The sequence below is a fragment of the Echinops telfairi genome, unplaced genomic scaffold (genome assembly GCF_000313985.2).
Source record: "Echinops telfairi isolate 266 unplaced genomic scaffold, ASM31398v2 ScPeMD7_7;HRSCAF=31, whole genome shotgun sequence".
NCBI lineage: Eukaryota > Metazoa > Chordata > Mammalia > Afrosoricida > Tenrecidae > Echinops > Echinops telfairi.
Genome location: NW_022103904.1, coordinates 28,698,810 through 28,724,215, shown reverse-complemented (window position 1 = coordinate 28,724,215; position 25,406 = coordinate 28,698,810). Strand labels below are relative to the sequence as shown.

The 25,406-nt window shown below is 45.9% G+C and overlaps 1 protein-coding gene across 2 annotated transcripts in view; it reads left to right on the top strand.

Annotated features, from left to right (window-relative positions):
* The window catches only part of LRRK1 (leucine rich repeat kinase 1), a 218,690-nt gene extending 197,060 nt beyond the window's left edge, over nt 1-21,630 (top strand). Inside the window, exons 25-33 of one of the 2 annotated variants that reach the window (XM_004717458.2) lie at nt 1,009-1,206; nt 2,392-2,669; nt 4,463-4,657; nt 5,377-5,528; nt 10,789-10,906; nt 11,900-12,016; nt 16,514-17,367; nt 18,754-18,855; nt 20,700-21,630. In XM_004717458.2, the coding sequence (XP_004717515.1) occupies nt 1,009-1,206; nt 2,392-2,669; nt 4,463-4,657; nt 5,377-5,528; nt 10,789-10,906; nt 11,900-12,016; nt 16,514-17,367; nt 18,754-18,855; nt 20,700-20,877 (2,192 nt within the window). In that variant the 3' untranslated portion in view covers nt 20,878-21,630. The remainder of the gene's footprint in view (nt 1-1,008; nt 1,207-2,391; nt 2,670-4,462; nt 4,658-5,376; nt 5,529-10,788; nt 10,907-11,899; nt 12,017-16,513; nt 17,368-18,753; nt 18,856-20,699) is intronic. The other variant, XM_045286375.1, reaches the window with a different exon arrangement.
* The last annotated feature ends 3,776 nt before the right edge of the window (nt 21,631-25,406 follow it).

The following is a 25,406-nucleotide window of genomic DNA, read 5'->3' as shown; positions in this document are numbered from 1 at the left end:
CTGTGATCAATTCCCCCTTTCTACACCCCCCTTCCCTCCATTGAAACTATTTTAAATCTGCTTGATTTCATCTTGTTTAAGTATAAAAACAGATCTATTAGTGACTGACTCTTGGATGGACACTTTCAGTGTATTGCACTACTGAAGAAGCCGAAAGCCTATAAAACTGATTACTTTAACGATATTTGATCACCAACCCCCCACTCCACCCCCATCCAGATAAACAACAGAGTACATGTGCCCAGACTGAAGAGTTCACATCCACTTTCTGTGATTCTTCGATGCCCAAACAGCGTCTGACGTGTTTGGTGGTGGATCAGTGTTAGGTTGATCCATCCTATTATCTTTCAGCTTTGGTGGCATTAGGCATTTCTTATATAGAGATTCTCACATGCCTTTGTGACTCTGTTTTATATGTCTGTCCTCTTTTAGGAAACACCTCTCACAGAGGACTAGGATTAGGATGCCTGCCTTCTTCCACCACCTCCTTAAATTAACTAAGAACATCTTCAAAGAAAAACTCTAATGCTAACAAGGTCATGGTCATTGATGCAGGGCTGAAGATTCAACATATATCTTGTGCAGACACAGGTCAATTAATAGGAGGTGTGAAGGAGCCCAGTGGGTACTGAACAAATGCTGAATGTGACAGACAAGAGAAGCTCTTCAGGAGGAGGTGGTTTTGATATCTTGTTTAGTAACGATTCAGTTTAGCCTGCCTCTGTAATGCAACTATTTGGAGCCAACTTTTGGGTGTCCAAGAGCCAAAATTCCTAATATCCTGATGAGTACCATAAAATTCAAATCTAGCCCTGCCCAACTCTTTAAATCTCTGGAAGTACCTCTGAGTTTGGCGGGGACCTTCCATGTGACGACGGAGAGGGTTGCCTGGTCAGAGCCTGGGCCCAGACCTTTTCTAGTCCCTACCTGGCCCTTCCTTCCCAACCCCATCCCCATCCCCCCACTCCCTCTCCCTGGCTGACACTGACCACATGCCTTCCCTGGCAGACACCATGCTACAGCACCTGCGGGCTACAGACGCCATGAAGAACTTCTCAGAATTCCGGCAGGAGGCCAGCATGCTTCATGCCTTGCAGCACCCTTGCATCGTCTCGCTCATTGGCATCAGCATCCACCCGCTCTGCTTCGCTCTGGAGCTCGCGCCACTGGGCAGCCTCAACACCGTGCTATCAGAGAATGCCAAAGGTACCCACCGCAGAGCATGTTCCACAGGAGCCCAGCTCAGTGGCTTCAAAAACACTATGAGGTCAGAGGTCCTAGCAAAAACTGTGACAGGCAGGGCTAGCCAGAAGGGAACCAAGAACCTGCCCCTCTCCCCTGGCCCAGCTGCCCTAAGCCCAAGTGTAGACCAGGGAACCTAAGCAAGCCCAAGGCAAGCCTGGCCTCCATGTGGCATGTCCTGTGTGTGGAGAAAGGTGTATCTGGGACTCCTACTGTCTTCCATAACCTTCTAGAAATTGGGTGTTCACAATGTAAGCTCGGATACTTTTCCCTTCATCATATTTGGATTTTGTTATCATCATCTTTGGGTCACACAGGCTGGTGTGCTTCTTCCATGTGTAACACATGGTAGAATGTTTGCTGTCCTGTGTGGGCTACTCCGTTGCCCTGGTCAATGCGCTACAAGCACAACCAGTACCTGCCTCTCATTGGAGGCTTGTGTGTTGCCATGATGTTGAGCATGCTTCAGTGGGACTTCTGGAGTAAGACAACTTACAAGAAAGGCCTGGAAATCTGAAAACCCAGTGAAAATTCTATGGATAACAACAATCCAGTGTTCAGCCAACCCTGGGAATGGCCCAGCACCAGGCAACATTTCATTCTGTTGTGTGTGAGGCTGCCAAGAGTCAGGATTGATTCACCAGTAGCTAACACAAATCATAACATGCTGGCTGTCATTAAAACTGTGAGACTCTGGGTCAGTTTGATCATATTTCAATTTTAACAAAATTTTAAATAATTTGCCTTGATAAATGAAAAAATAACTTCCAAAATAGCTAACAGAGAGAAAAATACATGCCTTTTGCCAAGAGAAGAATCCATACTATAAAAAGGAATCATTTTCCCCCTGATAAGAGGGAAGGTTTGAAATGCAATTCTTACCCCAATAGTTTAACCTGTTGACAGTAAGCAACATTGGCCGGAGATTGACTCTAAGAATTGTTATCTCTGCTGTTTTAGTAAAAACACCAGCAATTTCAAGTCTGAGACTCATGAATGAAGCTATAACCACATGTTTATCCTGAATAATATCTCATTTATGATCATCCTCTCTCCCTTTGAGCACCTAGTGTGAACAATCAGAAGTACAATAAGAAAGATTTCCCAGAGGAAGACAGTTGTTATGATGATACCTCTTTTTCTTCCTAGACTCCTCCTTTATGCCCCTGGGACATATGCTCACCCACAAAATAGCCTATCAGATTGCCTCTGGTCTGGCCTACCTGCACAAGAAAAACATCATCTTCTGTGACTTGAAGTCAGACAACATCCTGGTCTGGTCCCTGGATGTACAAGAGCACATCAACATCAAATTGTCTGACTATGGCATCTCCCGGCAATCCTTCCATGAGGGTGCCCTGGGCGTAGAGGGCACACCTGGCTACCAGGCTCCAGAAGTCAGGCCTCGTATTGTGTATGATGAGAAGGTACCGACCCCAGCCCAACCCTGTGGACCCAGCTCAGCCCCACCAGACAGTAATCCATGTGCCATTTGGATCTGGTCATGCCACCGAGTCGTGATTCCAGTGCCCCTGAAGCAGGCTTCCCTCCCTCCCTATGCTCAGTGAGGGTTGTCCTGGCTCAGTAAGGAAGGACACAGGCGTATATGTCTGATTGGTTGTGATAAGTTAATATCTTCTTAGCTTCAGAAAATATGATTTCACCTCAGACTTCTCAGGCCTTAATTCAGAGACATTGTGGAGGGTGTAACAGAGTGGACAAAGAGACTAGGAAGTAAATGGTTCTGCCATTTCCAGGTGCCAAGTGGGGACATATGAGGCAGTAACCCCCCGCCCCCCACCAAAAAGAACCGGAATTTTTCCCCTCAAAGCTATCTATTAAAAAAAATTTATTTTACGGAGAACCTTATCCCCTTCAATGTACTCTCCATTACACTTAATATAGCTGTCAAATCTGCAATTCCATTCTTGGAAACATTTTTCAAATTCTTCTGTTTGGATGGCTGTCAGCACCTCCCTCTTTTTTTGTTTTTCAAATCACCCCTTCTACATCATCAAATTGCTATCCTTTCATGACTCTCTTTATAACCAGAAACAAAAAGAAGTCTCATGGAGTGAAGTCAGGTGCATGGGGCAAGAGAGGCATGCTGCTTTTTGCCAAAAAATGGTGCACTGAGATGGCTGTGTGAGCAGATGCATTGTTGTGGTGGCAAAACCATCCCCCATCTGCCACAAACAAGCCCTTTTTTTGTTGCACACTGTTATGCTATCTTTTCAGAACCTCTAAATAGAAAGCTTGATTAACAGTCGCACCTGGTGGAACAAACTCCAAATGCACTACAAGTCCCCATTTTCATCCATTCGGGAAGATGACAGACATCCAGATTGAGATTTGTCATCAATGGACATTTCACCTTTTTGAAATGAGAAAACCACTCATACACTTGAGTTTTCCCATAGCGCTATCCTTGTAAGCTGTGTTCAACATCACAGCAGTTTCTGCCGCATTTTCACCAGTAGGAAACAAAATTTTACAGCAGCATGCTGCTCTCTTAAATCAGCCATCGCAAAAAACAAGGTTCGAGTTAAACTGATTTCATGAAAAAATTCACTGTGACCAGAATGAACCTTCCCAGGTGATGCCACTGGGTGCACACTATTTCAGAATGAGTTGCTCCATGCTCACCTAGCAGGAAAAATGCATACTAAGAAAGCTCCATTCTGCCCAGTGCTATTCCAGGTTTGGGGTTTTTTTTGGTACCTCCTCGTAGACTCGGCCCACAGGGTTATTGTGAGAAGCAGACAAAATCAGGTTGGTAAAGTCTTCTAAGCCAAAGGCATGCACTGCAAGGAACTAGCTGGGTCCAAAGCCAAAGACTGTCAAAACAGTTACTGGATTCATGGGCAGGTAGGTGGATGGGTCAATTGATGAACTGATAGGTAGATAGGTGAGTGGATGGGGAGATGTATGGACAGATGGGAGAAAGGACAGAAAGAAGAAGCGATGGGTGGATAGATGACTGAATGAATGAAGAGGTGGACAGATGGGCAGTAGATGGTCAGTCAGGTAATTGATTAGATGGTTGGATAGGTGGAGAAGGATGGATGCACTGGGGATTAGATTGATAATGGTCTCCCTTTGGGCCAGGCCCACATTTCCTTCTCTAATTGTGTTTCCTTGCTCCCTCAACTGTGGGCCCAGCTGGCAGAAGCTGCTGGGCCCAGTCAGGGAACCTAACTTGGCTTGACTTTCTCTCCAGGTGGACATGTTCTCCTACGGGATGGTACTCTATGAGTTGTTGTCAGGACAGCGGCCTGAGCTGGGCCACCACCAGCTCCAGATTGCCAAGAAGCTATCCAAGGGTATTCGTCCAGTGCTGGGACAGCCAGAGGAAGTGCAGTTCCACCGCCTTCAGACACTCATGATGGAGTGCTGGGACACCAAACCTGAGAAGGTACCTCTGAAGCACGGAGCTGGGAGGACCTGGGGTCTTGTAAAGGCTGTATAGGATGTGAGTGTGCGGAGCACCTTGTGTGACTAGTCACAGACACACTCTGCACTAAGGGTCCGGGACAGTTACAGGCTCCTGATTTTGCTTACTTAACCTCTTCTTTAGGAGAAATCGCAATTTCTCCTAAAATAGCTAGTCTCATTTTCTTTATGTGCATGCCACTCTCAGGAAGAAATCGTTTCCCTCCTCACCCCTCTATATGTCATCACACAAACAGAATCCATCCATCGCTTTGATAGCAATGCAAGAGTAATGGGAGGAGGAGTGGAAATGCTTGCTCATGAGACACATTGGAGTTTTTAAGTTAGTGGGTTTTTTTTAAAGACCTATGGTCTCTGAGCTCATTTATCATGTTAAACGGTTTAATGTACTGGGAATAAATGAGATTCAGGAAAATTCTTTACAGAAATGGTTGATCCTTTGGCATGAGCATTGGACAACCTGGGGTTTAGACTAGGCTGAGTTCTGGTTTCCAGTCGTCATGGCCAGTGATGGCTTAGATGGCTGGAAGGGTTTGTCATATCATCTGATCAAATCCTGAATCAGCTGATATGGATCATATCCTCTCTCTCATTCAAGAAGCCAGTTTCTTGGGTAGAATCAATACTGATTAGGTTGTAGATAACCTTTGATCCTAACCTGATGGACTCTCTCCCCCTCAGCGGCCCATTGCCCTGTCCGTGGTGAGCCAAATGAAGGATCCAACCTTTGCAGCCTTCATGTACTTGCTGCCCTGTGGGAAGCAGACGTCATTCTTCTCATCTCAGGGCCAGGAGTACAACGTGGTGTTCTGGGATGGGAAAGAAGAATCCAGGTAATCTTTAAGGCTCCTAGCACCTTGCTTATATTTCAATGAGAAGTGACCGTGGAATTTGGCAATGTAGAGTCAACAACCCGGATGGGAGATCTTTCTGTGGCTGGGGTGGGAAGCCTGACTAGAGTCCACTCCCAGGAGAATAGGGACAGAGGAAATTGAGCCCACATTTATCTATGAGTGGGGCTTCAAAAAGTTCAGGTGGTAATTCCATCATTATTTAATTCCATTCTTCAGCAAACTTTTGTTTACAATTCCTGTAGAGTTCTACAGCTAAGAGAAGCATATAAATGGGTGCCTGTGTGATGAGAGGGGTGTTGTTCTAATAGGAGAGCTACTTGCAGCTTGATTATAGAGGAGGTTGGTGATGATGTGGCCGGGGGAAGGGACAGTTACTGGAATGATGTCCCTGAGTTGCTGAGAAGGGACAAGGGTTCAGTGCAAAGTAAGAGAGTCATCCTTAAAGAAGAGTTTGTGGGTACTCCCTTAACTGCATCTGTTTTCTCCGTGTGGTGGCAGGGAGGACTAGTGAATGGCAAGACATGCTGGGAATTTTAGAGAAAACGGAATGTGTGAGGCAGGCAACAAGGCGAGGGAGGGCAAGTCCTGGGCGGTTATAGGGTCGCCCTGAGGGACTTCAGTGAGATGAGAGGTTGTCAAATGTGCTCCCTTCCCCAAACAGTCAAGCCACGTTTGCGAGCAGGAGGGAACCTCCGACAAAAGCACGGTTCCCACAGGTATTGGATGAAGCACAGGTTTACTCATATGAAGAAGAAACAGAGTACAGTCAGCTTCAGTGGCACGTGATGGTCCCCTATAGGCTGCAGGCCACACCTCAGTGCTGTTGTGGAGTCTGTGATCTACATGCACCCCTCTTGTGCCACAGTTGAGACCTCCTTCCTTCCCCACCAGGAACAAATAGGTAAAGGGGGTGGCTCAGGAGCTATAAATGCACACACTCGAGCAGAGAAAGGAGGTCCCCCAAAAGGAAGTAGGAAGTGGGAGAGAGAGCGAGACACTCAGTTCCCACCCTCCATTATCCGAGACTGTTCTAGGCCCCAAATGTCTGATGAGGTGGCCCAGATGGGAGTTGTGGCATAGACTGCTTTCCCATTTTTTCCAGCAAGGATCATGTGTTTGCTGGGAGGATAGCCAACTTTTTAATGCTTTCGTTTTCCTTTTTTTATTCCCCCAGCCATGTGGCATAGGCAACAGGGTGGTTTTAAGCAGTTAGGCTTTGTGAGAATGGTGAAAGGAGACAAAGTCAAGTGTATTTTCAAGAAGTTACACATAGAGATGAATAAATAGTAGAACCAAAAGTTAAAGCAGCAATGAGTGAGGAACAATGAAAAGTAACCAAGATCTAGGCTTTGGCAAAGTACAAAAAGGCAGCTGGTGTCACTGTGGGTTAGGTGTTAAACTGCTAACCCCCAGGGCAGCAGTTCAAACCCACCAGCTACTGCATGGGAGAAAGGTGAGACCATCGGCTCCCATGAAGATGTGTAATCTCATACATATCATGTAGGCTTGCTCTGATTTGGAAAAGACTCGGTGGCAGTGTTTTTGTTGATGGTGGTTTTGGTTTTCATTTGTTATACCAAAAAAGGGGGAGATGGTAGTTAGGTAGTTGAATGACACTAAGTTTGTGTAGGGTGTGGTGATTAGTGAAGACAAACTCTGGATGGTGGCCTTGAACGGCGGCAGCTGACAGAACATGGAGAGAGAATCACTGAGGAAAGAACCGGAGACCAGGGAATTGAGAGGCCAGGATTTAGGGAGACGGCCTTTCCCTAATAACTTAGAAAGAAGTAATTGAAATAAAGAAGCCACCATCATGGATGGTACCCTTACAGATGAAATGATTGCTTCCAAGGGATTTGCTTCCAGGAGCCTGGGAGAGGGGACTTGGGCAGAGATATCAACGAAGCCACATAGAATACATTGAGGTAGAATCACTGAAGTCAGATGGTGAATCTGAATTACACTGTGCTGTCCTCTGTTTCAAAGAGGCGAAGGGAGGGAGGAAAGGGGGCAGGGGGTGATTTTTCAGAAGTGGGATTTCTAGTTCAAATGACAAGTCAGTGGTTTTCAGACTCCTTAGGGCAGAGCATACAAAACTCACAATGCTTTGGGTAGACTGTCCCAGTCTCAGCATATCAGGAATTATGGTCATATTTTTTATGGTAATGACAATACATTACTTTTACACATAAACATCACAGGTTTACATGTAAAGCAAAATGAAGATGCCTACCAGTGCATATAAAAATGAAACTGAATATAATATGTGTTCTCTATCAATACTAATTTATTCAACAACTATGGAAAGTGTTTTAAACAAATATTAAAAAGAAAAAGGTATTATCGTTTTTAATTGGACAAAAATTTTATTTCAAGTCAAAACTGCCACTGAGTCCATGTTTTGACTGAATTATAGTGATTTTATCATGTGAATTGAAGCTCCTCAAAATGCCAATGGTTTGTTTAAACTCAAACAGGAAGGCTTGTATCTGGAAGTCTCCGCTTGTCCATATTGTTTGATATCTACTATACTACAGACTTTTAAAAAGCAATTCATTTTATTTTTTGTTGTTGTTGAGAATATACACAACAGAACATATGCCAGTTCAACAGTTTGCACATATACAATTCAGTGACACTAATTACACCCTTCAAATTGTGCAACAATTCTCCTACCCCCTTTCCAAATTGTTCCTCTCTCGCTAACGCAAAGTCGCTGCTCTGTAAGTTTGCTACTTAATCTTTTCACTTGCTGTTGCAAGTTTGATTCCCGTATTGATAGATCTTAAAGGAGCACAAAGCACAAGGGCTACTTTATTGCCAGCTCGGCTATTGATTTGTTTTAAGAAGACTTCCGGAGTATTCTGATTTAAGATTTAAGAGTATCTTAAAGCAGTTGTTTTGGGGGCTCATCCAGCTTCCACGGCTCCAGAAAGTCTAGCTTCAATGAGATTTAAAGTTCTGTTGTGCATTTTTCCCCTTCTTGGCCAAGATTCTAGAGAATATTTCATCAAAATGTTCAGTGATGGCAGCCTACGGGTCCTTTTCAGTGCTTCTGGGCTCACAGCAGCAGCAGCAGCTTTGTTCAGGAAGACAGTTAGTCATCAATTCCCTCACCTTTTATTCCTGACTCTCCTTATCCTGTTTATTCAGGAAGTTATTATATTTTTATTTATAAGATCAATAGAAAATAATACAGCAATCTCGATAGCCATATAGGTAAGGACCATGAATAATTAGAGGAAGAGCAGAGCAGACATAGTAACATTCAGGCTCACTAGAAATCAAAGAAATATGAACTCAGCCTACAAGATGCCCCTCCCTTTTTATTTTGGCCCTACCAAGGATTTTTCAAAGATGACAATGGATGCTGTTGACAGTGTACCACGCTCTGCTGGTGAGTTTGCACTTTTGCACATAAGTCTAAAAACAAATTTCCAGTGGTGATGAATGAGTGCCTTGCAGTCCCTGGCTGGGGTACACAGCTACTGCTAACCCTTTGGGTTGGAGGTTCAGGCACCTCAGAATGAAGACCTGACCATCTAATTCTCGCCGGCCATTGAAAATGCTACTGAGCCGTCCATTCAGACACAATTGGGGTTGCTATGAGTTGCACTCAAATCAAAGCAAGTAGTATATTTTATTACCAAAGTTAAAAAACTATTTTTTGTTTGTGTGTTATAATTAAGTTTCTTATAGATACTGATACTCTTTGACCCAGTGATTCGAGGTGTAGGAATTTTTCCTCAAGACCTAGTGCTACCCGTGGGGCTCCACCCATCTGCTGACCCTGTACCTTTTTAGTTTTACAGACTTCCACAGGAAATCCAAAATAGCCCTGTTCAATGGTGGGAAAGTTCGTCTCCAGGGAAAAGAGAAGCCTCTTTCTGGGACCTGTGAGGGCCTTTTAAAAGTTACCACCAGCTTGAAGAAGAGCAAATTTACAGGGTGGTTCTACCCTGGCATTGAGGGGCAGGGAGCCTGTGGCACTGGCTTTATCACCAAGGGTATTCAAGAGTGACCTGCAAATGGCGGAAGGAAAGGAGAAGGAAGAAAATGGGAGAGCATATCAAGAGGATACAAATAGGACAAGTCGCCTTTCCATGTGTTTTACTTTGTTCAAAGTACATTTTAAAATCATTGGTGATTCCCTTCCATGTGGGAGTCCCTGTTCAATTTCTGGCCAAATGCACGTCAAGTATAGTTACCACCCATCTGTTAACATAGACTTTCATATTTCTGTGATGCCAGTTTCAGTGTAGCTTTTAAACTCCTAAGGACTAGGAAGAAAGTCCTGGTGATTCACTTCCAAAACCAGCAGGGAAAACTTTGGATCACAGACATCTGATCAGCCCACCTACTGTGGGGATGGTGCCGGATGGCGCTGCATCCCGCTCCATCGTGCTGACTCGGTGACAGCTGACAACATTATTTCTTGTTATAAATGATCGTTTAACCCATATTCAAGCAAGAAACAAGTGGCATTCAAAGTAAATTTCAAAGCTATTTGCAAAATCTTAATAGTGGATTTTTAAATGCATAAGGAAAAGACTGAAAAATTTAGGGAGGAGGATTATAACTTTTTTTAAGGTTGCATTTGCTGTTTGGGGGTTTCTCCCCCCCTCCCCCCCAATGGCAAAAGTTTCCAAAATGTGATGACTGGAGAAAATGTAAACTGAGAAGTACTATCTGCAAACTTAAATCTCTCCGTTGGTGGGAAGGGCTGTGCGACTTGCCCCTCCCCAAGCTCCCATCGCCTTCTGTGCAGTGGCCACCGAGCTCCTGCTCAGAGAAGAGCGACGGAGTAGTGCCGGGTCCATACCAGTGAGTCTCCAACGGACTCTGGGGACCCCGCAGCCTCCTGTGAACTGTCAGAGTGCCAATATTGTGAGGCACGTTTTGAACCTCCTGCCTTAAAACTAGCCCACATTGTTTTTAGCTGTGGCTTTATCTAATTTTCTGATGAGGAGCCCCCCCCGTGTGCGTGGGGTAAGGAAAAGTAGGAGAGAAAGGCCCAACGTGAGGAGTGTGGGGGCAACTGACCCCTGCCAAATTACAGAGAGAGGAGGCTTATATTTTTCCTCGTGGGAATTACTTTTCTTTGACCGTAACAATGATTCTCTCAGCACACAGCCGAAGTGCTCTCTGTGGCCTGGGTCCCAGATATGAATAATGTGCGCTCTCCTGTGAAGCAGTTCTGGTGACCATGAACTGACCGCACAACTGTCGCCAACTGCAGGAACTACACCGTGGTGAACACAGAAAAGGGCCTTCTGGAAGTGCAGAGGATGAGCTGTGTGGGGATGAAGCTGAGCTGTCAGCTCAAGTTCCAGAGTTCTCTGTGGACAGCGACGGAGGTAATGTCTGAGCGCAGTGGGACGGCACCGCCCAAGGGCCATTCCCAGAGTGGCCGGACTTCACAAACAAAAACACAGCACACCCGAGTAAATTTGACTGTCAGATAAACAGGTGAAGCTTTTTCTCACCCCAGCTCATTACCTGTGAGATCCGGAAGGAATGTCGTTCATTTCACTCGTTCACTGGGTCACCTCCAATCAGGGGTAGACTCTCAGCAAAGGGAGAAAACCCAGTAGGTTGGTGAAATGATTTTGTTTCCAGTAACACAACAGCCCCACTCCACACTGAAGGGCTCATGTATTTATATAAGAGAAGTCACCAGAAGGCCAAGGGAGCTGTCCCCTGGGCAATCGAGAGAGGAATCTAGGAGAAATGCCCAGAAGCTGATGGTGGGGCACAAATGGGCACCACCTTGCTGGATGGCAATTTGAAAAGATAACTCAAGCATTTTTCCCAAATCTCAAACCTATCCACTTGAGCCTCAGTAATGCCAGTCTTCAGAATGGGTTCTAACGGTCAAGATACACACAGAGAAAAAACTTGTCTATAAGAATGTTCCTTCCAGTATAATATGTAGCAATGAAACTTGGTGGCAGAAGATTAGGCAAATGATGAGCCAGGTTGAAATTTGAAGAGTTGAAGTACTGTTGGGCCCTAGACTGGGTGCAGATAAGGGGATGTGCCTGCTGTGTACCATGACATGACAAGAAAAACAGAAAGCCATGGTGTAGCGTGTGATCTACTTTTTTCTGTAATGCATACACACTAATACCCCAGGAAACTCTGGAAAGGATATTCCCCTCTCCCCAAAACCTTCTCTGGGTAATAGGTTAGCAACTTTTCTATAAAAAATGAAAATACTCATAAATGACAATCTGGAAAAGCTCAAAATAGGTTGCTTTTTAATGCACAAAGTCCCCCTAGGGAATTTCTCTAGGCATGTTCCAGGTGTTCCCAAACCTAGGCTCACGGCAATGCTCGTCTCTGTCCAGGACCAGAAGATCTACATCTACAGCCTCAAAGGCATGTGTCCTTTAAACATGCCCCAGAGGGCTCTGGACATTCCAGCCGTAGTCACCTGTTTCCTGGCCGTGCCTGTTATAAAAAAGGTGAGCTCAGGGGAAATGTGGGAGGGGAACAGTGTTCTAGACTGGGTGCGAACAATATGCTGCTGTGAGGGGAGGCAAGGAGAGGGGACAACTGGATCACGTGTTCTTGGACAGAGAAAGAGTCATAGCAGACATGGCCCCTCTTCCTCCTCGTGGAAACAGACATGATTCTTACAACTAAGGCCTTCCAGGATTGCTTATTTACAACATGCAAATGACGCAGCCCTGGTTCTCATGAACCAGCTTTCCCCTGGAGAGCCGAAAGAGGCAAATGAGTCTGTATTCTCTTATACCAGGACATATCAGCCCCTTCCCCACCTGCCCAGGCACACTTCTCTCCACACCCGATTCGTATCTGGGTTCTGGCAGGCCAAGCACCTGCTGTGTTGGCCAAACAGGCTGGCAGCTGGGCCTTCTCTCCGACTGGCGCTGCCTCTGCTGAGGGTTCACCGTCAAGCCCAAGCCCATCTCTGTCCTGTGTGTCTCTGCACACCCTTCCTTCCCACCTTTTAACCTTGACCTCTCTCACAGGGAAATGGCTCCTGGTACTGCCCACGCCCAGGGTTTGGCCAGTTCTGCAACCTGAGATTAGACCCAAGGCCTATACGTGTCCCGGGGCAGACCTTCACCCCCTCTACATACTACACCCACCTCTGCCCTGGGCCCTTAGCCCTTCCCATCACCACATACACCCTGCCCCAGACCACCTCCACTCAGTTCTCAAGATCAACTACGGGAACCTAGCCCCTCTGCCAGGGACCACCCGCCCCCCACCCCTGACCGCGCCACGTCCTCAACTACACGGATGCTGCTCACATTCTCCTCACTGCGGTGTACCTCTTGTGGCTGGTAAGTGCTCGTGGGTGGTGAATGGCTGATGACTAGCCGTTGACTCTGAGAACTCTAAAGGAATTTGGTGTTGCTTTGTTAAAGCGTTCTGACTACCATCACCCACCTCCAGTGTTTCCCATGTGTCAGATGGAGATGGCATGGGTTGTGAGGAGGGTCATAAGGCCTTACACACACAAGGCCTTTGGTCAGGAGCTGGAGCCTGTCCACAGCCCAACTTATAAATATGAGCTTTATTTCTTCATGACAGTAGCAGAATATATGTGCTCTTCTCTCCACCCTTCTCCAGTTTCATTTCTTATTTAAAAAAGAAGAAAGAAAAAGCAGCTTATGAAGTTCGTCTTAGAGTGATTTCTGTCTGGCCCACGGGTGACGTGGGCAGCTCTGGACACGGTCTGCACCCAAGCACAGAAGACACACACAAAGTAGTGTTTAAAGCCATTGCTAATGAGAGCCAGGGCCAGGGTACCTCCTCCCCACGCCCAAGGGGATAAAGCAGGCACTGTCCAGGCCTACCTGAACAGGGCCTGGTGCTCAGCTGCCCCACCCTGGGTACGCTCGCCTGCACACGTTCACACAGGGCCCAGACCCAGAGCCGGGGACCCCAGTAGAAACTGTGCTCCTGTTTTCCTTGGCTTTCTTTCCCTGAAATCCCAGCGATGGATTTCGAAAACGTTCTTCGGGTTTGTTGACCTTAGTGTTGAGCAGGAGGCCAGGCGCCCCGTTACCCTGGTAGTCCCACCTCCTGAGTCCCCAACAAGGCGGCTTTCTGTTGCTCACCCTGGCTGGCATGGGGCCTGGCTCCCTGCTCACATCCTGGCTCCAGCTCTGCTCTTGGGGAGCTCTTGCTTGCTCCCACACCTCCCCCCCAACGTGGCTGCTAAGTTGGAAATGTGAACTCTATACCGCGCAGCCATGGGGGTTGGGAGGGGGCAGGGGGTCCTTGGTATAAAGACAAGTACTCCACATTGTCCGTGCTCCCTCAGCCTCTGCTCATGACCTCTGGTGGCTGTTGAGAGCTCAGGTTTCATGGATATCAGGAGGTTCCTCCAAGGGTCTCATCAGTGTCAGCTTGTCAACCAACCGGCATATCAGAATTGGTGCAGGCAACTGGGAGCAGGGGCATAGGGGGTTAGAAGGGCCTACATGTCCTTCTCAAAGGTGAAAGTAATTCCTTCCTAAATGAGGCTAGCAAACATGTCGGTCTATTAGATGCTGAGAACAGTGTGAAGGTCTCCACGGAGACACCTGAGGACCACCCCTAGAAGGAGGTAAATGAGCTAGGAATACGGACTCACATCAAAGCATGGCTGGCGCCTGAGCCCTTGATTGCAATGCCCTTCAGAGTCAGCTCTGCTCAGGCTGTGCCCACGGGTCATGTGAGCTGCAAACAAAAAGTGGACAGAAGGAGAAAACCCGTTGTGAGTGGGTGACAGGCCTGCGTCCCTTGAGTAGAAGGCAGCTAGTTAGTGCTTACACTACTAGGTAGCTAAGTGTGGCCTGAGGAACAATGGCTTAGGGCCAGGAGACAGACACACTCTCTCGGCAGGCCAGGGATGAGCTCTTCCATCTCATGGTCCTTTTCTGCTCCCAAGAGAGAGGCCGAGTGCTACTCTTCCAGGCCTGCTGCGCCTTTTTGGGAAACTCATTCAGAGCATTTCCTAGGCACCCATGACTTTAACAAGAAGCTTGCAATTCTGTTGAGGAGATGTAGAAACTGGGTATGTCGTGCCGTGCTGGTGGGTTATAACATAGCAAAGCCAGTGTGGTCATCCTTCAAAAAGTAAAACATAGAATTGCCATATGACTTAGCAAGTCCATGTCTAGGTATATAAACCACCACCCCCAACTTAAAATCAGCTACTCACACGGCTGTTGGTATACCAGTGTCCAGGACAGCATTATTCCCAAGCACATGAAAACGGCAGTCAAGAAACCAAATGGCCTGTGTCATTGCACTGGGCAAGTCTGCTCTAAGACTCCTTTAAAATACTTCAGAGCCAAGATTTCGCTTTGAGAACGTTAGTGTGCGTGGTCAAGCTCTGGAAGTTTCCGTCACTTCATATGTACTCGAAAGCTGAATAAGGAAGACTGCAGAGGAATTGTTGGCTTTGAACTCTGATGTTGAAGAATGTGTCCTTCACCTTAGACTGCCAGGGGAAGTACTGCCAGGATAGTCCTTAGAAGCAAGGATAGCAAGACTTCATCTCACTTTGATCATGATATCAGGAGGGACCAGCCCCGGGATCATCAGACTTGGAAAAGTCGAGGGTTAGCAAAAAGGAAAAAGAAGGCCTTTAAGTGTAGCAACAATTGTGAGGATGGCCCAGGACTGCGCAGTGTTTCATTCTCTAAGGTCAATATGAGTCAGACCTGACTAGATAGCACTCAATGGTTATTCCCAATAGCCTGAAGGTAGAAATGACCCAAATGTTCATCGCCAAATGAATGGATAAGTAAAATAACATATACATACAATGGGATATTGTTCAGCCATATAGAGAAATGAAGTACTGATAATACTATGACATAACTAAACCTTGAAAGCAATGTGGAGAATTATTTCTAAGTCAGACACAGAAGGACAAATACTGTATGATTTCACTTACACTAAATATCTAGAATCGGCAAAGCCTAGAGACCAAAGTTCGTTAGTGGTCATCAGGGGTGGGGGAAGGAGAAATGGGAGATTAAAAATAATAAAAATGGTCTTTTATTTTTCAAAGGAAAATACCTTTAAATGGTATCTTAAGGCATTTAAAGGTATTTAAGCCACACCCTCATGAAGTTGTGTTATATGTTCTGTCTTTCAGTGTATGAAAGCCAGGATTGGTGAACCTATCAAGATAGCAAGTAGACTAAGGGTTTGGGGGGAGGGGGAGGTGTGGTGGTGGGGATGCAGTAAAAAGGAGACAACGTCAAGAAGTCTAGGGAAAAAAAGAATGTTAGGAAACTATGGTAGTGTAAGGTAGTCGAGAGGTGCCAGAAACCAAATCAGTCGAATTAGAACAAACAGGCTTTATTAGGGAGAAAAACCCAGCCTGGGCGAAGTCCCACAGTCCACAACGTCTGGGCTGGGGGAGTCGCACTGCAGGCTACAGGGCTGCTACTTATATGGACAGGTGTGTCCGGGTTTCTGGAATGTAAGATGTCTTCCTGGTTCCGGGTGTATTTGTGCCAGGTGCAGAGTGGTGGGCAAGAATAAAGTGGGCACTGAGCCAAAGGGGCCGTGCCGGTGCCGGGTGCAGAGCGGCAAGTTGAGACCAAAGCGGGCCATTAGCCAGCTCTGGTCAGCTCCGCAGGTGTGTGTGGGAGATTCAAGGCCACTGGCTGCTAGTTGTTTCAGCTAGCTCTGGTCAGCTCCGCATGGGTGGGGGAGACTCAAGGTCACTTGCTGCTAGAAGCCAGCCTGGTATTGATCTGGCCATACAGGTAGCAATTGTATAATTCTTGACGTGATTGAACTATGGAATGCTATATGCATTCACTCCCAATTAATAATTTTTTAAAAAAGGAAAATTCCAAGAAGTGGTTAAAAAAATAAAATTGGGCTTACCAGTGGAGAGCAAGATGCCTCGTTGGGTACCTGGAACCCCATCTCAAGCCCACCTTGTTCTGACGTGCCACGATCCTTTTCTCTCTCCACAGAACTCCTACCTAGTGTTGGCCGGCCTGGCAGATGGGCTTGTGGCTGTGTTTCCTATGGCACGAGGAAGTGTCCCAGATGACAGCTGCTCCTACCTATGTTCCCACACAGCCAACAGGTCCAAGTTCAGCATCCCAGATGAGGACGCGAGGCAGAACCCCTACCCTGTGAGGGCCATGGAAGTGGTCAACAGCGGCTCTGAGGTCTGGTACACCAACGGGCCAGGCCTGCTGATCGTCAACTGCTTCACCCTGGAGATCTGCCAGCGGCTAGAGCCCTACTTAGCCCCTTCAGTGGTCACTTCAATTACATGCAGCTCTGACTGCGGGGGTGAGGAGGTTGTCTGGTGCCTGGATGACAAAGCCAACTCATTGGTCATGTACCACTCAGGCACTTATCAGCTGTGTGCCCGGTACTTCTGCGGAGACCCCAACCCCTTGCAGGACAAGTTTCTGGTGCACCCAGTAGGCCTGGAGCCAGCAGGCAACCTAGAAGCCAGCCTACAGAAGCCCAAGGGAGATGGTCTGGCAGATGTGAGCATCATGTACAGTAAAGAGCTTGGTACTCAGATTCTGGCCCACCAGGACTCAATGACGGACTACTGTTCCATGTCCTCTCCCTCTGCCTCCCCACCCCACCAGACTGCCTGGTCCCCCACAAGCCTGCCCAGCTCCCCAGTAAGCTCTTACAACATGCCATTCTCCAGTGACTATGAGGACCCAGAGAGGCAGTATGATCCTGGTGCTTACTCAGACCCATCTGAGCAGGACCTGAATACTGTGATCAGGGCTACCTTTAGCCAGCACCTACAGGCCATGAAGATTCTCACTGTGAAAGACCTCATTTGGGTTCCCAGGTAAGTTGCCAAACTGGACACACCTGCAGCGGTCACACTGAATAGTGGGGCAGAACGAGAGGCACTTTGATTTCTTTCGAGTCTCTGGGTGGTACAAACAGTTCAGTGCTTGGTTGCTAACTGAAAGGTTGGAGGTTTGAGTCCACCCAGAGGCAAATCAAAAGAAAAGTCTGGTGATCTACTTTTGAAGCCCAGGCATTGAAAGTGCTATGGAGCACAGTTCTACTCTGACCCTCATAGTCACCAGGAGTCGGAGTTGACGTGAGAGCAGCTGGGAAGACATCTTTAAAGATAACATCGAGATCTCTCCAGCACTGTCTTCTATGGAGGATCCAGCCCAGCCCACCCCTCACCCCAGACACTTCCCAATTTGGACTCTGGAGCAGTCACTTTTGTTAAGGTTTACAGAGGGCTATGGATTACAGTAGAAGTCCAAAATCCATTTGCAGGGTTCTCACGTAGATTAAACTTCCAGTGAAGCACCTTTGATAAGACTGTACTAATGCTCACGTTCTTTCTGTTTCTGTTGTTTAATAGTTTTATTAACATATCCCTCACATATCATACAATTTAATCATCGCCACAATCAATTCAAGACATTTCCTTCTCCTGTTCATGTTGTTAGTTCCCCATTCCCCACTTTTCCTCCTCTGCCATACCCCTAGGTAATTATCAGTCCAGTTATTTTCTCTGTCGATCTACCTATCATGGAGTTCATATAGAGAAAAGCATACAAAACACAAACAGGAAGCAGACAATCTAAAAAAACCAACAATGACTAGACAAAACATAGAAAAACCTCAGTCAAAAAAAGCAAAAATATTAAAAACTGAAGCAACTTTAAAATGAGTCAAAAGGGAAATCAAAGGATAAAGTATTACATTTCAACCTAACTATATCTGCCATAATTGGCTTTACAATGCATTCTGTCTGATAGCAAGGCTATTCACATTCCTCATTTATGGTCAGAGGGGCTTCGCTGGAAGTTTAATCTATGTGAGAGCCCTGCAAATGGATTTTGGACTTCTACTGTCATCCATAGCCCTCTGTAAACCTTAACAATCCCTGGATCACACAGGCTAATGCTGCACTTCTTCCACGTAGACTTAGTTGATGCCTCACTTTAAAGACCCTTTAAGACCCCAGACACTATTATTTCTAACATCCAGGAACCATGCGATTCCTTCACGCACATTGCTATACCACCCATATCTTCAGTGATCTCTTCAGGATAGAGCGCTCAAGTGTAGCGTATTGTGAACCATGACCGCTCCTGATTAAATGTCTTCATAGGAAAGTTCTTCCCAGCCTCAACTTCTGTGCTCTCTTGGTAACTTCATCCAGGAGCAGAGCCCTCGTGTCTAGTGCAGGGTTTTGCTTTTCTAGGCATGGTGGAGATATTCTCATAATCGGCCTGGAGAAGGAGTCGGGTGTCCAGCAGGGCCGAGTTATTGCTTTGCTAAAGGCTCGGGAACTGGCTCTGCATGGGTAAGTTGAAACATCGGGAATCCCTACAGAATGGTTTTGGGGGGTTTTAATTGTTTTGGTTGTTGGTTTTTTCTTTTTCTTTTCTCTTTTGCCCCACTCATCCCCACAACTAAATGTCAGCAGCCACCAACTTGACCCTAAGGCAACAAAGAAGCAAGCTGGGGTCAACTGGGCAGCTGCTAAGGATTCAGCAAATGCTACCTGTGGACGTACCAGCTTCAATTGAAGTGGGAATCTAGATAATTCACGTTCCCTCCTTCCAAGCAGGGGAGTCCTTCCTGGGATGCCTAGACTACAATTTGAGGCTTAGGTGGGACCAGGACAGCCTGTCCAGGACATACGCATGGCTGGAAATGTGTAAGGTGGGGTGATGGACAACCACTGGTAGGAGTTCTAATAGCCTCAGCAACCAGTAGTGCTTCCCCCCAGGCCCCAACTGCCAGACAACTTGCAATAAGTCTTCCTGGTAAAAAGCCCATCCATGCAAATCTGTGTGTCTCTGTGCGTGGATGCATGTATTCCTCTGTGTGTGCATGCATGTGTGGGCATGATGGAGCACTTCGATGTAACCCTTGGTCTGTTTCTTTGTAACTTGATTTATCACAATGTCTGCTGGAAAATCAGTTGGTTTACTATTACAGCTGTGGTTATTTCCTCCAGAGAAAGACAATGACAAAGGGAACATCCCGAGCAATTCTGCCTCCTTGTCTTCCTGAAAGCAGCTTTCTAAGGCTGTGGGCAAGACCAGTGACTCATGCTCAGGGCGGGCTTGTAGGAACAGGTTCAGGTTTGCTTCCGAGCCCAGCCAAGTTTGTGGATGACAGCCTGGGAATGATATAGTTCTTGCTTGCAGGTGGGTATCTAGGATAAGGTGACCAGACGTCCCGCTTTTGGTGGGACAGTCCCGATTTTTAACAATTTTTCCCATGCCCATGGCATTTTTTAAAAGTCCAGATTTTTGGGAAAAATGCACGACAAGCTAGGGTGTATGGTTTTCGGCTGCCATGTGGCTATTTCGCCAGGATATGAGTTTTATCAATGGTGTCCCGCTTTACCAATGTTAAAATCTGGTCACCTTAATCTCTAGGAGCAAGTGCTTTGCCCAGCCCAGCTCTGTTGAAATTACCCTGCCTGCCATTCATGACCCTGAATTGTCACCTAGGGCATATTCTATTCACAAAGACCTGGGCATACTTAAATAGGTACAGTAAGAGGCTACCACCAGCCCTTTGAGAACTTCATGCCCTCAGATAATTGTGGTAGCAAATCCACCATGTAAAGGTCCCTGGGTGGTACACACAGTTTACACACAATTCCTACCCCAGAGGTTTGGGCATTGGAAAGGGAAATAGGCTACCACTCTGCTTCTGTAAGTAGTGCAGCCAAGAAACCTACATAAGGTGCTTTTACTCTGTAACACATGAGTCAGAATCAATTCGGTGGCAGTAGATTTAGTTTGCTTTGTATAGCATGTGGATGCTGAAGTTAGGAGGCCAGTCCCTGCCAGTGGACATGGTTTCCACAGAGGTGTGAAAGGCACGGGGCAGGACATGAACAGAGGTTCAAGATGATGACTTATGGGCACTTGGTCACAGAGAATGCCTTTTCTAGTGGCTTCAGAGTCCTTCCAGTCAAGGACACATCACGTGACACCCTCAGTCCATTCTGAGACTTCACGAGCTTGGGGACTAACAGCTGCCCATTGACATGTCCACAGTGCCCAGCTAGGCTGCATGCATGCCCCTTATATATGCAATTTCATCTCCACTTTCATCTCCACGTGGTGCAGGGAGGTCCTGGCTGGAGAGGCCTTTCAAATTCACGTAGAGCTTCTCTCTCTGCAGGGTACTTGTGGACGCAGCTGTGGTGGCCAAAGACATCGTGGTGTGTGGCTTTGAAAACGAGAACTCGGAGTGGTGCCTGGCTGTCTGGAGGGGTTGGGGTGCCAGAGAGTTTGACACTTTTTACCACTCCTATGAGGAGCTAAGCCGCCTGGAAAGCTGTACACGCAAGAGAAGGTAGCACCTGGGGAAGGTGCACTCAATGGCTGACTGCTCCAGCCACCAAGCCTGCTGGAAGACGGGCCTCCAGGCCCAGAAGATGGACTGAGTACTCCCAAACTGCCTGCTGCTGAAAACTGCTGGGAAGTTCCTGACTAGGCAGGTGCTCAGGGTAATCAATTTCTCTAGGAGACAGTCTTTGGGACACTCCTGGCTTCCCATGTTGGTTTTAAATTCTTAAGGGAAGAAGGAACTGACTGGGAGCTGCTTCCATGATCTCCTCGATCCAGGGGCACAGGAGGAGCTCATTCAGAGCTGGATCTCTGTAGAAGTGGGCTGGGCCTTCCTGGATTAGCCATCTTGCCCCATTAAATTACACTAAAGGCCCTCAGTTGGGAGCACTCAGGGCAGAACAAAGGGAAGATCAGGCTCCCCCCACCCCCTCTCCTTCATGGCCCCAAGCTCTCAGCACAATTCACAGCCTTCTGCTTCCCCAGGGCCCAGGCCCCGACTTGGCAGGCTGATATCCAATGTCCCCAGATTCAGAGAGTCTTATGTGAGAAAGCCCCCAAGGACCCTTGACAGAAGCATTGCCCAACTCACTGATGAATGAATTCCTTTAAGGGACACAGCTGGGAAGCCCAGTAGAGCCAGGGCCAGAGTCCCCTTTAGGCCCTTTACATTCTTCTCCAGCCACAGAAAGAAGCGGTACCTCAAGCTGTAGGATTCCAGCCTGTATTATAGCTTTGTAAAATAAACTCCGATGCAGCAAGAACACAAGTTCTTTTTATTTGCACATAATAATCTTATTTATCACTTTAAGAAATCAAGTAATATCTCAGTAGTTAGGCTGCTGGTTGTTAAATCATATTGTATGGAACTTCAACCAAATATGCAATTGCTAAAGACTTACCGTGCACACATACAGCAGAGTATAAAAAGGGAAGTTAATGAGGACTTTTGCATATGGTACTAAAGAGCTTTGCGAATCATACATATACACACTCATGCCCATAACCTTTATTACCCAAGATTATCAATTGATGTTGCTTAACAAAGAGTTATGTATGTAGAAAGGGTGACAGGTGGCAAAGCCCTACCTAACTCTAACTGTAAGAATCAACATGAATTTGCTTTCCATCTAGGACTGGACCCAGGCTTCACCTTCCCACATCTCCATTCCTCTTTGCCAGCCACTTCTGTAGCACCTCCTATTTCTGATCCTAGCCACCTAAAGTCATACTTCATCTCTGCCACCCAGAGTCAGGTCACTGGGGACCAGACATAGACTCAGAAGTCTGCTATTCCCTATACTTCAGACCCCTGGGTCTCTGTCTCCCTCTGTCTTTCTCATCCCCTAAGACTAGCACACAAGCTCAGTCAACTGTCCATGCTGCCTTTCCTGGTCACACACAGCTAGGTCTACACAAAATAACTTTATCCTACTCGCCCCTGCTGATTCATTGCCCCTGTGGGTTAGTTGTTTTTCTATATCAGCTCATGGGATTCACAAAAATCATCACCTACACTTAACATTACCCTTTTATAAACAGAAGGCATATAAGCAAAGATGCTCATCAGGCAAGGTCTGCACTCTCTCCTGTACCTCGATGTTCTTACTACTCAAGCCCCAAAAAGTGTTCAAGGTCTAGAGACTCTTAGTTGTTGGGGCCTCGAGCATGCAGGATTGAGGCCTTACTCATAATTTAACCAATCCAGTGTAGGAACATGCATGATTGTTTATCTTCAAGCCTTAAAGACCCCAGACTCCATATCGTTTGATAGCTGGACACCATCAGATTTCTTCGCCACATTTGCATAAGCACCAATTTTGTCTTCAGCAATCATGTCCAGGAAGGTGAGCACCAGAATGCCGGATTATTAGAGCAAAGTGTTCTTGTCTTGAGGGAGTACTTGAGTTGAGGCCCAATGTCCACCTACAACCTTAATTCTTGACATATAGATATAAATACATACATTTATACCCCTCTCATTATATATAAATATATTTACATGTGTACATGCTGGAATTTAGACCTCTATAAATGTCCTTTGCCTCCTGCTTCTTTCCTCTATTTCCTTTTGCTTTTCTTGAAGATAAAAAGTGGCCATCTAACTGAGAAGCAGCAAAGCTCACATGGAAAAAGCGCACCAGCCTGTGTGATCACGAAGTATCGATGGAATCAGGTATCAGGCATCTAAGACCCAGAATAAAATCATACCCAATGTGAATAGGTGGGGGGTGTAGCATGGAGTGGAGACCCAAAGCCCATCTGTAGACAGTTGGACATCCCCTCACATACGGTGACAAGGAAGAGATGAGCCAACCAGGTGCATTATAGCATCAATGAAACACACAACTTTCCTCTGGTTCTTTAATGCTTCTTCTCCTGCACTATCATGACCTCAATTCTACCTTACAAATCAGATTAGACCAGAACATGCACACTGCTACAGATAAGAGCCCACAACAAACGGAATCCAGGATAGTTAAACACCTCAGGACCAATGATAAGAATAGAGATACCAGAAGGATAAGGGGAAGGTGGGGGGAGAAAAGGGGAATCGATCACAAGAATCAATCTATAACCCCCCTCCCAGGGGGACAAACAACAGAAAAGTGGGTTAAGGGTGGCATAGGACTATGTAAGACATGAAAATAATAATCTATAACTTATCAAGGGTTCATGAAGGAGGGAGGGTGGGGGGATGGGGAAAAAAGAGGAGCTGATATCAAGGGCTCAAGTAAAATGAAAATTGTTTGAAAATGATGATGGCAGCATATGTACAAACGTGCTTGACACAATGGGTGAATGCATGGATTGTGATGGAAGATGTAAGAGCCCCCAATAAAAGTATTTAAGGAAAAAAAAAAAGGAAAATGCATGATTGACTGGACCATGCTCCCTCTTTTCCTGAGGCTTGTTGCCAGGGTAGGGCTTGTGTAGTACCACATTTATTTATATATGTGTGTTAGGCAGGGTTCTCTAGAGAAACAAAACCAGGACACTTATGAATATATATATTTACAGTGAGAAGAAATATAACAGCTAATTAGCCAACAAAGCTCAGTTCAACTCACTTTTATGGAATGATTAATATCCTGGAAGCCTTTCAACTCATGGGCTGCTGGGTCCAAGGTCAAGAAAGTAGACAGCAGAGTCTTCCCTCAGGAAAGGCTGGAAGAGTCTGCCCGAAGGCAGAAGACAGCAGGTGGGTCAGCAACAGTCAGTAGGTGGGAGCTTAGCGAAGCAGGTCCTGTTGGGATCTTGAACTCAAGCACAGATACAGGATCCACCAGCCCCAAACTCAAGTAATGTATGCACCAGTAGCATGGTGAAGCAGGTCTCAAAGGAGGCTTAAGCTCTAGCAACATGACAGGATCCACAGGTTGTCTTGCTCCAAAGGTAGTGTAGCTCACAGGTTGAGGCAGAGAACTAGTTAAAGCAGCAGTACTATGATCTGATCACCAGGGAGCAAGAGAGAGATGAGATGCTGTTTTTATTTATTTCGGTTCTCTTCCAATCAAGCTGCAACCCAACCAAACCTCTCCTACATGTTCACATTGGCCTAGCTGGCACAATAAACCCAACTATTACAGTATGTTTAAGTGTAACATGGAGGAGGTACCTTAATTCCTCAGGCTGTTACAAAATCTAAAGATGAAAAACCATATTTAGTCATTTGACTCATGCCTACCTTAAGAAGAAACCCTGAAAGGAAACACTTAAGGGTCCGGGGCAGGAAACTTAATTGCAAAAACACATTGGCCTGTAAATATCAATACTCTAAGAAAAACAGTGATAAAATACTGCTTACTAGCCTTGAATTGTCAAAGTGAAAAAGCAAGTTTGTTTGTTTGTCTCTGTGCCCTAGAGACTCAGTGGTTGAATTAAAATAACTTAACAACCAGTTCACTGCCCTATCAATTGTTTTGAGTATTAAAAGAGATATACCAAAAGGTAGTTTATTATTTCATACAGTTAGTACTTAATAATAATAAAAGTGATACACAAAACTAGACTATAAGAGTTTTAAAATATTAATGAAAAAATATTAAATAATACCTGAAAAAAACAATGAAATCATTATTTAAGATATTTCCATATTGCTTCTTGATTGGTATCCTTACTTGGAATAGTCTTTGCTTTTATTTGAGCATCATTGGCTGTTGGATTTCTCCTTAACCATCTTTTCACTGTAGGAGTTGAATCCCATACCTTTAGAGGTAGGTCAATTAAATAATAGTCATTATGTTTGATATATTAAAAGAGGCAACTTCTCTTCTCTGAACATAGTATGTTCATCTTTGAAAAACTCCTTTCTGCTTCTGCTGAATTTACAGCAATTGTTCTCACAATATTTTTAGCTCTTTGAACACTTTAAGGAATTACATAATTCTCATAATTATCTCATTTATGAGAGACTTTGGGGCTTAACACAAAACTGAAATGAAAGGGATCAGGTATCAGGCATCATCAGAACAAAAAATCTTACCATAGTGAATGAGGTGGGGAGTGCGGAGTGGAGACCCAAAGCCCATTTGTAGGC